Here is a 10,962-nt window from a genome sequence, read left to right as displayed (position 1 = left end):
CGCACTCCAGCCGAGCCCGGACTCGGCGCGACCCGGCTGCTACGGCCACCGATGGATTGGGTGACGAGCCCGTCCTACAGATCCAGCGCGGACCCGGCCGGCATGGCCGGTGTCCGGCTCCAGCCGACCCGGCCCCCCATGGCCTGGCCGCAAGTCGACTCGGCCCGCGCGCCTTCGACGACACCGACGCTCGCCACCGCCTAGATCGGCTCGCTCACTCCCTGGAGATGGAGGAGAGCGGCGCCATCGGGCCGGTGCTTCGGCCCCCGCATCCGGGAGGAGCCCTTCCCCAAAGGATTCATGCTCCCCCGCGACACCCCCAAGTACAACGGGACGGTGAAGCCAAAAGACTGGCTCACCGACTACACCATGGCCATTGGCATCACCGGTGCCAATCATCGTCTCGCTGTGCGCTACGCACCGCTCATGCTCCAAGGGTCGGCCGCACGTGGTTGAATAGCCTGCCGATGGGCAGCATCAACACGTGGCTGGATTTCGAGGAAGCCTTCATCCACAACTTCACGGGGACCTACAAGCGACCCGGCCGCCCTAGCCAGCTCTCCATGTGCGTGCAGGGGCCTGCGGAGACCGGTCGCGAGTACCTCGCACGCTGGACCGAGCTTCGGAACAGCTGCAAGGGCGTCCATGAAGTCCAGGCGATCTAGTACTTCGTCAACGGATGCCGAGACGGCACCCTCCTCAAGCAAAAACTCTTACGCTCTGAGCCGGCCACCTGGTCGCGCTCATGGTGACGGCGGACAAGTACGCCAACGTCGACTCCGCCATGAAGATCCAGGTGGCGCTGGATGAAGCCGGCAAGGGGAAGCCGGTTCCCCCTCCGAAGCCGGACGGCGAAAGCAGCCGGCAGCAGCATCACCAGAACAACAAGCGCAAGGCCGACCAGCTCGTAGCGGCCGCCGAGCCCGCGGCGGACCCGGCGGCGAAGCGCCGGCAAACTGGCAAGACGGCATGGCAACCCGTCATGAGCTTTGAGCAGATGCTCGACGCTCCCTGCAAGCACCACAGCAGCGTGAAACCCTCCACGCACACGCTCCGGCAGTGCGCCATCACCAAGTGCATCATGAGGGGCGACGTCCCGCCCCCTCTGGCTCCGGCTCCAGGCGCGGGGCAGCCGCCTCCGCCTCCACCACCGCCTCCAGCTGGCAGCGCAATGCGCAACGACGCCTACCCGGACCAGAACGCGTCCTACGTCGTCTTCACCAGCCTCGGCGACGACAAGTGCAGCGAGCGCCTCCTTCGGCAAGAGGTGAACACCGTCGTCCCAGCCAAGCCGGAGTTCATGCATTGGTCGGATCGCCCGATCACTTGGACCCGGGAGGATCACCCGGCAGTCATGCCGAGCCCGGGTGGTTAAGCCCTCATCCTCAACCCCACCATCGTCGCATGGTGCACATGCAAGTTCTCCCGAGTCCTCATCAACGGCGGCAGTAGCATCAACATCCTCTACCGCGACACGATGACCAAGCTCGGCCTCAACGCCGAGGACCTGGAGCCGACCCGGACGATCTTCCACGGCATCGTGCCCGGCCTCTCCTGCGCCCCCATTGGCCAGGTCTGGCTAGATGTCCTGTTTGGCGACAGCAACCACTTCTGGCGCGAATCGATCTGGTTCGAAGTGGTGGACCTGTCCAGCATGTATCACGCGTTGCTGGGCCGGCCCGCGCTCGCCAATTTCATGGCGGTTCCCCACTACGCATACCTGAAGATGAAGATGCCGGGTCCCAAGGGTCTCATCACCATCACCGGCGATTACCGCAAGTCCCTGGAGTGCACCCGAGACGGCGCCAAGTTGGCCGAGTCGCTGGTTATTGCCGAGCAGCGGCGCCAGGTCGATCGGATCGTCGCCCTGGCAGGCGAGGCATCCGCCGCGTCGATCCCGACCTTGGACCCGGCCGACGAGGCCGCCTTCAAGCCCTCCAAGGAGATCAAGAAAGTGAAGCTCAACCCAGAAGACCCCAGCTGCAGCAAGTACGTCATCGTAGGCGCTCGCCTCGACGGCAAATAGGAAGGCGAGCTCGTCGACTTCCTCCATGAGAATCGGGATATCTTCGCATGGACCCCCAAGGACATGCCGGGTATCCCGAGGAAGTACGCCGAGCACAAACTTCACGTCTGCAAGGATGCCAAGCCCGTCCGTCAACCCCTACGACGATTTTCCGAAGAAAAGAGAAGGACCATTGGTGAAAAGGTCGCCAAGCTTTTGGTGGCCAGCTTCATAATGGAAGTGTTTCACCCCGAGTGGCTGGCCAATCCAGTCCTCGTCCTGAAGAAGAACAAGACCTGGCGCATGTGTATCGACTACACCAGCCTCAACAAGGCCTATCCCAAGGATCCGTTCGCCCTCCCGCGGATCGACCAAGTCATCGACTCGACCGCCAGGTGTGAGCTCCTATCCTTCCTGGACGCTTACTCCGGCTACCACCAGATCAAGCTGGACCCGGCCGACGCCCTGAAGACGTCCTTCATCACGCCCTTTGGGGCATATTGCTACATCACCATGTCGTTCGTCTTGAAGAACGCCGGCACCACCTTCCAGTGCTGCATGCAGAAATGCCTGCTGTCGCAACTCGGCCGCAACATCCACGTGTACGTGGACGACATCGTGGTGAAGACCAAGCAGCACCTCACGCTCCTCAACAATTTGAAGGAAACATTCGCCAACCTCCGCGAATACAAGGTCAAGCTTAACCCGGAAAAATGCGTCTTCGGCGTCCCGGCCAGAAAGCTACTCGGCTTCCTCGTCTCGGAACGCGGCATTGAGGCGAACCCGGAGAAGATCAAGGCCATCGAGCGCATGTGCAAGCCGGCTCGGCTGCGCGATGTCCAGAAGTTCACCGGATGCTTGGCCTCGGTCAGCCGATTTCTAAGCCGGCTGGGCGAGAAGGCGCTACCCCTGTACCAGCTGATGAAGAAGACGAGCACGTTCAAATGGAACGGCAAGGCAGACGAGGCCTTCCAAGACCTCAAGGGCATGCTCTCCACCACACCAGTCCTGGTCGCGCCGACCGACAAGGAACCGCTGCTGCTCCACATAGCCGCGACCTCACGGGCGGCCAGCACAGTGCTGGTGGTCGAGCGACCAGAGAAGGGCAAGATCCAAGCCGTCCAGCGCCCAGTCTACTACCTGAGCGAGGTGCTCTCCACCTCCAAGCAGAACTACCCGCACTACCAGAAGATGTGCTACGGCGTGTACCTCACCGCCAAGAAGCTGAAGCAGTATTTCCAAGAGCATGTTGTCACCGTGGTCAGCATGGCGCCTATCGGAGAAATCATCGAGTGCCGGGACGCCTCTGGCTGGGTCGCCAAGTGGGTGATCCAGCTAAACGGCCACACCATTCTCTACAAGCCCCGCACCACGATCAAGTCTCAGGCCCTGGCCGACTTCCTCGCCGACTGGACCGAGACCCAGTACTTGCCGCCGCCTCCCGAATCGACGCATTGGCGCATGCACTTCGACGGGTCCAAGATGCGACTCGGCTTGGGGGCCGGCATCGTACTATTGTCCCTGAAGGGCGACCGGCTCCGCTATGCGCTCCAGATCCACTTAGCCGCCTCCAACAACGTCGCCGAGTACGAATCCCTTATGCACGGCCTCTGGCTTGCCAAGGAACTCGGCATCCGGCGCATCCTGTGCTACGGCGACTCGGACCTAGTGGTGCAACAGTGCTCCGGCGAATGGGACGCCCGCGACTCCAACATGGCAAGCTACCGCTTCCTCGTCCAGAAGATGTCCGGATCCTTCGAGGGCTGCGAGTTCCTCCACGTCTCATGCGCGGAGAACGAAGCAGCCGACATGCTCGCCAAGATCGCCTCGTCACGGCAAGCCATCATGTCCAGCGTCTCCCTCGAGCACCTGCGCAAGCCGTCCGTCAAGCCCTCGCCGGACTCCGAGTCCATCCATGTCCCAGACGACCCAGCCGCACCTCAACCCGGCCCAGGGACAACTGAACCCGACCCAGGGGCTGCTCCGCTCAACCCAGCCACAGTCATCCCAGACCCAGCCGTCGTCACACCCAACCCGGGGGCTTCTCAACCCGGCTCGGGGGCTGACGACTCGGAACCCACCCTGGTGGCCGTCTTCGCCGTGGTTACGGCTCCATCTTGGGCTCTGTCGATATCAGAATTCTTGGAGAACGGAGTTCTCCCCATGGACGAGACCGAAGATCGGCAAGTGCAACGCCGGGCGTCCGCCTACAGCATCATCAACAATGAGCTCGTCAAGCGCAGCTCCACTAGCGTGTTCCAGCGCTGCGTCGAGCAGGAACGGGGCATCGATATCCTCCGCGGCATACATCAGGGCAAGTGCGGGCACCACGCCGCATCATGATCCCTGGTAGCCAAGGCGTTCCGCCACGGTTTCTACTGGCCCATGGCCCTCGAAGATGCCGAGTCGCTCGTCCTCAAGTGTGAGGGGTGCCAGCGCTTCAGCAAACGCAGCCACCAGCCGGCATCAGCGCTCCGCACCATACCGATCGCCTGGCCATTCACGGTCTGGGGACTAGGCATGGTGGGACCCTTCAAAACCGCTCGAGGCGGCATGACACACTTGCTGGTGGCAGTGGACAAATTCACCAATTGGATTGAGGCAAGACCAATCAAGAAACTGGACAGGCCAACAGCCGTCCGGTTCATCAAGGACATAGCGGTGCGCTACGGCATGCCGAACAGCATCATCACCGACAACGGCACCAACTTCGCCAAGGGCGCGCTAGAACAATACTGCTCCGTCTCCGGCATCCGCCTCGACCTGGCCTCTGTTGCGCATCCGCAGTCCAACGGGCATGTCGAGCAGGCCAATGGACTCATCCTGTCCGGCGTCGAGCCACTCATCCGCTCACCCGACAGCTGGCTTGACGAGTTGCCAGCCGTTCTCTGGAGTCTACACACCACGCCGAATCGGTCGACCGGGTTCACCCCGTTCTTCCTCGTCTACGGCGCCGAAGCCGTCATCCCGACCGATGTCGAGTTCGACTCGCCGTGCATCGTGATGTACACCAAGGCTGAAGCCAGAGAAGCCCGCGAAGACGGCGTTGACCTGCTCGAAGAAGCACGCCTCGTGGCACTCAGTCGCTCGACCATCTACCAGCAACGCCTGAGGCACTACCACAGCAAGAAGATCAAGCCCCTCGTGTTCCGCGAGGGCGACCTCATCCTCCGACTCGTCCAAGAGCAGGCAGGCCAGCACAAGTTGTCTCCTCCATGGGAGGGCCCACTCATCGTGAGCAGGGCCTTGCGCGACCGCAACGCCTACTACCTCATCGATGCACGCAAATCACGGAAGCGCAAGAAGGACACCGCCGGTGAAGAAATGACCCGGCCATGGAACGCGGAGCTCCTCCGCCCGTTTTACAGTTAGCCGCACGAGCATATGTATCATCGCCTTTTGTGAACACATGAAACTGCGGGGTCCCCGAACAAGACTCGGGGGCTGCCTTTTGTTGACCAATTTATTGTGTTCTATTTTCTTGCATCACTACACCATTGAACCCGGCCACGGGTCCGACTCGCCCCGGGGGCTCGGGGGCTGGCCGGCTCGGTCGCCATCCCGCCGCCTTACTTGGTGATTCCTGATAAAGTTAGGACGCCGCGGTCCCCCACTTCTCCCTAAAGCCACAGATCTAGCTTTGGCTGTTGGCTAGCAAGAACAACGGGCCAAAGCTCCTTTACGCTTCATACACTAAGTCAAAGGCTGCTGGGTCGATCAACCCGGCTAACCATTCGTCAAATGAATAGCCGCACGACCGGCTGCTCGCCAACCGGCTTCGCCAGATTTCCGCCAACCGGCCCAGTGGGTGTTTCGCTCGCGCTCAACGTTTTGAGGAACCCAAGTCTTGCGCGCTCCTCTCAAAGAACCGAACTCCATATCACGGACCGGAGCCTCGGCCGTCTGACTCGCAGGAGGGAGGTTTGAGAAAGGAGAAACGTATGAAACCGGTCCAAAAACGGAAGGCAAAAGAGCGAAGCACTCACGACATTTACACAAATATTTAAGGAAAGGCCCATGGCCCGAGTTTATTACACCCTAAAAACCCCCAATGGGTGGGTGGACCTGCTATTTAACAAATTTTACAAAGTGTCTCAGGCATCTCCAGCGCCGCGTCGCGACATCGACGGCTCTCCCCTGGCGGCCTTCGGGTCCAGCGAGGCGCTGGTGTCCTCCTTAGCACCCGCGTCGCGGTAGATGCCCGTCTCCTCCGAGCTCCCCTCTAGATCATGGAGGAGCAAGCCGTAGTCTTCGCCATCCACGGCCCTGCCATCTTCCGTCCGCTCTAGATGGAACTCATCTTGGAAGGCGAACTCGGCGATGTAGCTAGCCCGAGAGGTGATCCGGCCGGCTCGCTCCTACAAGTTCTGCTCTGAACCGGCCCGCTGGCCCATCAACGCGTCCAGCTGGAGGTCCGGATGCCAGGACAGTGCGAACGGGAGCGCCATCTCAGCACCGGCACGAGCGGCGGAGACGCGCCACTCGCCAAGCCGGTCCGGCCCCATCTCCAACCAACGCGCCAGGCACAAGAAGCTGCTCGGTTCGACGGAGCCCGGCCATAGGGCCGCCGTCATCGCGGTGCTGGCATGGGACAGCCGCCCCAGCTGCGCTCCCAGGGGCTGCAGGCGGGCCTCAGCAGCGGCAATGATCTCCGGGAAGGTCCAGGCCACCCGCGGATCCGTCCCGAACCCAACGACGTCGGTCGGGTCGCGCTGATGGCGGACGGCTTCCTCCGCCAGCTGCTGCGTCTCCGGGAAGGCCCCTGCCGCAAAGAAAGAAGCAAGTTAGAAGAAGAACAGCAAGGAAGCAAGGCCGGATCCCGACCCGGCGAACGACAAGAAAAATCACTTACTGGAGAAGGACTCTTCTAGGTGCTGCGCTTCAAGCAACGTACCACGCCGCTCCCGTTCGATGGCGCGATCGCGCTCCTTGAGCGCCTTCTCCAGAACGGCCGCCTTGGCAAGGGCCGCCTTCAGCTCGGCGTCCTTGTCTTCGGCCGCCTTCTCGGACGCCTCACGGCGACGGGCCTCGTCTTGACGGGCCCCCTCAGCCGTGGTGACCTGCTCCCACAGGCGATCCACCTCGCATTGGAGCCGGCCCTTGTCATCGGCCAGCTGGCCGCGCTGCTGGTCCGCCTCCACCAGGGCCTGCTATGGCTCTACCACCTTGGCGGCTTCCGCCCTAAGGTGCTCCACCTCGGCCTTGAGGCGGCTCTTGTGACCCGCCAGCTACTCATACAGCTGGTTGGCCTCGTCAAGGGACCGCCGAGCCGCGGCCGCCTCCGCCCTCGCCTGCGCCTTCTCGACACCAGGACGGCCGGTGTCGGTGACGAGCCGGTCGTAGTGATGACCGGCCCGGAGCAGACGAGTCCGCCAGGACAGCACCTCAGCTGCGAAGAAGAAGGACTCAGCAGAAGAAAAGAATAAAGCAAGACTTAAGATTTGGCCCAACTACTACATAGTTGGCCCGAATCTCGGGGGCTACACCCAGTGGGTAAGCTAGCGCGCCCCCACTAGAAAAGAGCACAAGAATACTTGCGGCGACGCGGAGCTCCTCCTCCTTGGCGGCAAGCTGCTCCTTGAGCTCTCGGTGCTTGCCCAGGAGACGATTGAAGGCGGCGACCCGGAAAGCGTCGAGATGCTGAAAAAAGCAGAAGTCAGAACAAGGCCAACACTCCAAAGATTCGACCCAACTACTACGTAGTTGGCCCGAACCTCGGGGGCTACACCCAGTGGGTGCACTGGCGCGCACCCACAAAGAGGAAATTGCAAGAAAATTTACCAGAACAGCGCACTCCAGGTCACGCGTCCGCTCCACCTCGACCCCGAGTCGTTCCGTCCGGCCTCGCAGGCGGCGGCTGGCGGCGTCCATCACCGCCTCCTCCTGGGTCTGGAGCCCGAAGACAACGGCGCTCCCGCTTCGCGCCGGCTGCAGCACGGCAGCTCGGCGCCCTCCCTGCCGGGGCTACTCCCCGCTGGCCGCTCGCAACGCGGCCAGCACCTCCTCCGACGCCCCTCCCGGCACCGACGACGACCCGGACGCCGGGACGCCCTGCGTCGCTGTCTCCGGCCCAGCTGCCGAGGCGGCCTCCGGCACCGCCGCCCGCGGTGCCTCCTCCAAAACCGACGGTGCCTCCGACACCGCCGCCCGCAACGTCTCTTCCAAGATGGCGCCGCCTCCACCACCATCAGACCCCGCTCGCCCGACCACATCGGCCCGCGGCGGGGAGTCATACGCCACCTCCACGACCGCCCGGTCGAGGATCACCGCTGCAGCCCGGCCTCCATGGCCGCGCTCCCTCGCCAGCGACGGCTCGAAGACCGTTGCCGCCACCACCGTGCCCTCCGGCATCTCACGCCAGGCTGGCTCCGTGTCGCCTCGCGCCCATGACGTCGCCGCGTCGGTCCAAGCTTGGACCGACGCCGCCTTCAACTCCGCCTCGGCCCGGTTCCTGTCCCGCCAGGCCAAGGCTTCGGCGTTGTTCGGGTCCAGGCCGAGGTCCGAGTCGGCCTGTTCCTCCATCTCAGCCTGGTCGGCGAGGTCGAACCGGCTCCCGCGGAACTCGGCCCCTTCGACGGCCGCGGCTTCTGCCGCTGCCCTCGTCGGCGCGATTGGCGACCTAAAGAAGAAGACAGAATGAGCGGAAAAGAAACAAGACTAGCTCAAGAAAAGAAAAGGCTGAGCACGAACAAGAAATGAAGCTTACCCCGCCAAGACCGGGACCGGGGTTGGCCCCCCGTGCCCGCCACTGCGCTTCTTCTTGTCAGCCTCCCGGCCCCGGACGGGTCCGCCATGCGCTTAGGGGCCTGGGGTCGTGGCGTGATGCTGTCTTTCCCATGCGGGCGGCTCGGCGCCGCCCCATGCGAGGACCCGGCTCCGCCCGCGTCGCCGCCTCCCCCGCCCAACGCCGCTACACCAACAAATGCCGTCAACATCGATTGTTCCATGCCGTGGCCAGCAACTCAAGATACATGAAGAAAAACATCGGACTCGGCCTCCTCCTCCCTGCCCCGAGCCGCGGGCTCCTCTGGCGCCACCGGCGCCACCTGCGACGAGGCCTAGGCGTAAGGATGCCGAATCGCGTTCAGAAGTACCACCCGCGTCGCATTAGGACGGACGAGAAGGAGCACGGTGGCAAATTAAGAAGACCAGACACTCACCTGCGGCGTCGGGTTCGACCGTCTATACGGTGCCTTGCCGAACTCCCAGTCCTCCCCAAGGTTGTCCTTGGAGATGTCGCTCATGCCGTGCGTGACCTGCACCACGGACAGCCGCGTAGACCCCATGCGGTTGGGGTCTTGAAGGCCGACCATCTTGCTGATAAGGCAGGAGCGCCCCTGAAGCGGAAGGACCTGGCACTTGATGAACGCGGCGAGGAGGTCGGTGCCGGTGAGCCCCTCCTGCGTCCTCATCATCATCACCCGCTCGCAGAGATTGATGATCTCCTGCGACGAGTGCCTGGGCGAGTAGCCCCAGTTCGTCTTCGCCTGCGGCGGCGCGATGGCGAAGGCCAGAAGGTTGATGCGATCCGCGCCAAGGTTGCGGACGTAGAAGAAGGAGTTCTGCCACTTCTTGGCAGAATCCTCCAGCGGGATCTTGGGGAAATCCACCCCCGACCGCTTCGAGATGACGGCGACGCCGCAGTCGGCAAACTCCCCGCCGACGGGCCCTGCTACTTCAAGGAGAAGAAGCGCGCCCAGAGGTCGATCAAAGGCTCGACCCCCAGGTACCCCTCGCAGAGGGTGACGAAGCCAGAAAGCTGGACGATGGCGCCGGCGCCAAGATGATGCGGCCGGAGCCCGAAGAACTCCAAGAACACGCGGAAGAAGGTGCTCGCCGACAGCCCGAACCCGCGCTCGAAATGCGTGAGGAAGACCATGCGCTCCTGCCCCTCGGGCCAAGGCCTCTGCTCGCCCCGTGGCAGGCGGACGCTGACATCCGTCTCCCGCGGCAGGCGCCGCGCTGCTCGGAGTTGGGTGATGTCCTCGGAGGTGACGCTCGAACCCATCCAGGAGCCCGATGGCAGCGACATGTTCAAAGGAAGAGGAGGAAGAAGGAAGATGGACGGCGAAGAGATTCTACTCAGAGCAGCGGGCGCCACGGTGCATCTATTGCGAAGAGTGGAGCGAGAGCAAAGGGACAGGAGGGCGCGAGCGAGAATAATGACCGCCGCCCCCTACCCCCCAATTCATAACCCTCGGTTTGAACATGGGGAAGTGGGGAAGTGGGATCATCTGCACGCGCCCATTCCACTACCCCTCCATAAGTGCGCATGTACAGGCACAGTAACTGCCCGGGGAAGAGCAACCGGCCCCGGATGCCGCAATAAATCTACGCGCTTGGGCCAAGGGCGCGCAACGGTGGGCCCCGGCCCGCCGCCCAGCCCCGTCGCGCGCGTGGCCTGTCAGGCCCCTCCGACTTCCGGGCACAACATGGCGCCCGCGCGAAGCCCAAGGGATTGCCACGGCCGGGATGCCATGATCCGGATTCCTAAAGAAACCAACACACAGTGGGTGTTGCCGAACCCGGTGCTCGCAGAATCCATCTTGCTTAAGGGGGAAACTGTGAAGGCCTGCTCATCCGAAGATGGCGGACCTTCACAGCTTCGGGGACTACTGTTGGGGGGATGGACCCCGGGCAGGCAATGGAACCCGGATCCTCTTCAAAAATAACAGGGTGGGCACTGCCCCTCAATACCGGCACGCGCTTGGCCAGGTCGCTCGACCCGGCCAAGCCCCGCAAGCCGGCCAGACTAGCCGACCCGGCAAGACATGTCGACTCGGCCTCAACAACTAGTGCAAGACAGCTGAACCCGGCATGACCAAAGCCTCCTCAACAAGCCAGCGCCACCCGTGGTGTCCTACGCAATACAGCCACGGGTCAACTCCCGTCCCATCCAGACCGTATGATGGGACGAGACTCCAATCAATGATGACCAAGGCAACAGTACCCCGCCC

The 10,962-nt window shown here is 62.9% G+C and overlaps 2 protein-coding genes across 2 annotated transcripts; both read left to right on the top strand.

Moving 5' to 3' along the window:
- Positions 1 to 1,477: 1,477 nt before the first annotated feature.
- LOC147959263 (uncharacterized) lies at positions 1,478 to 2,026 on the top strand. Its single transcript, XM_087532576.1, has one exon. It carries the CDS (start codon positions 1,478 to 1,480, stop codon positions 2,024 to 2,026), a length of 549 nt encoding a protein of 182 aa, XP_087388702.1.
- Positions 2,027 to 2,089: 63 nt separating this feature from the next.
- On the top strand, positions 2,090 to 4,348 carry LOC147959262 (uncharacterized). The gene is made up of 2 exons (XM_087532575.1): positions 2,090 to 3,183; positions 3,271 to 4,348. Exons 1-2 carry the CDS (start codon positions 2,090 to 2,092, stop codon positions 4,346 to 4,348), a joined length of 2,172 nt encoding a protein of 723 aa, XP_087388701.1.
- Positions 4,349 to 10,962: the final 6,614 nt, after the last annotated feature.

Source organism: Triticum urartu, chromosome 7A (genome assembly GCF_056163025.1).
Source record: "Triticum urartu cultivar PI428250 chromosome 7A, HENAU_Tu73, whole genome shotgun sequence".
NCBI lineage: Eukaryota > Viridiplantae > Streptophyta > Magnoliopsida > Poales > Poaceae > Triticum > Triticum urartu.
Note: the sequence above shows the minus strand (reverse complement) of the source record. Positions and strands in the feature narration are given on the sequence as shown.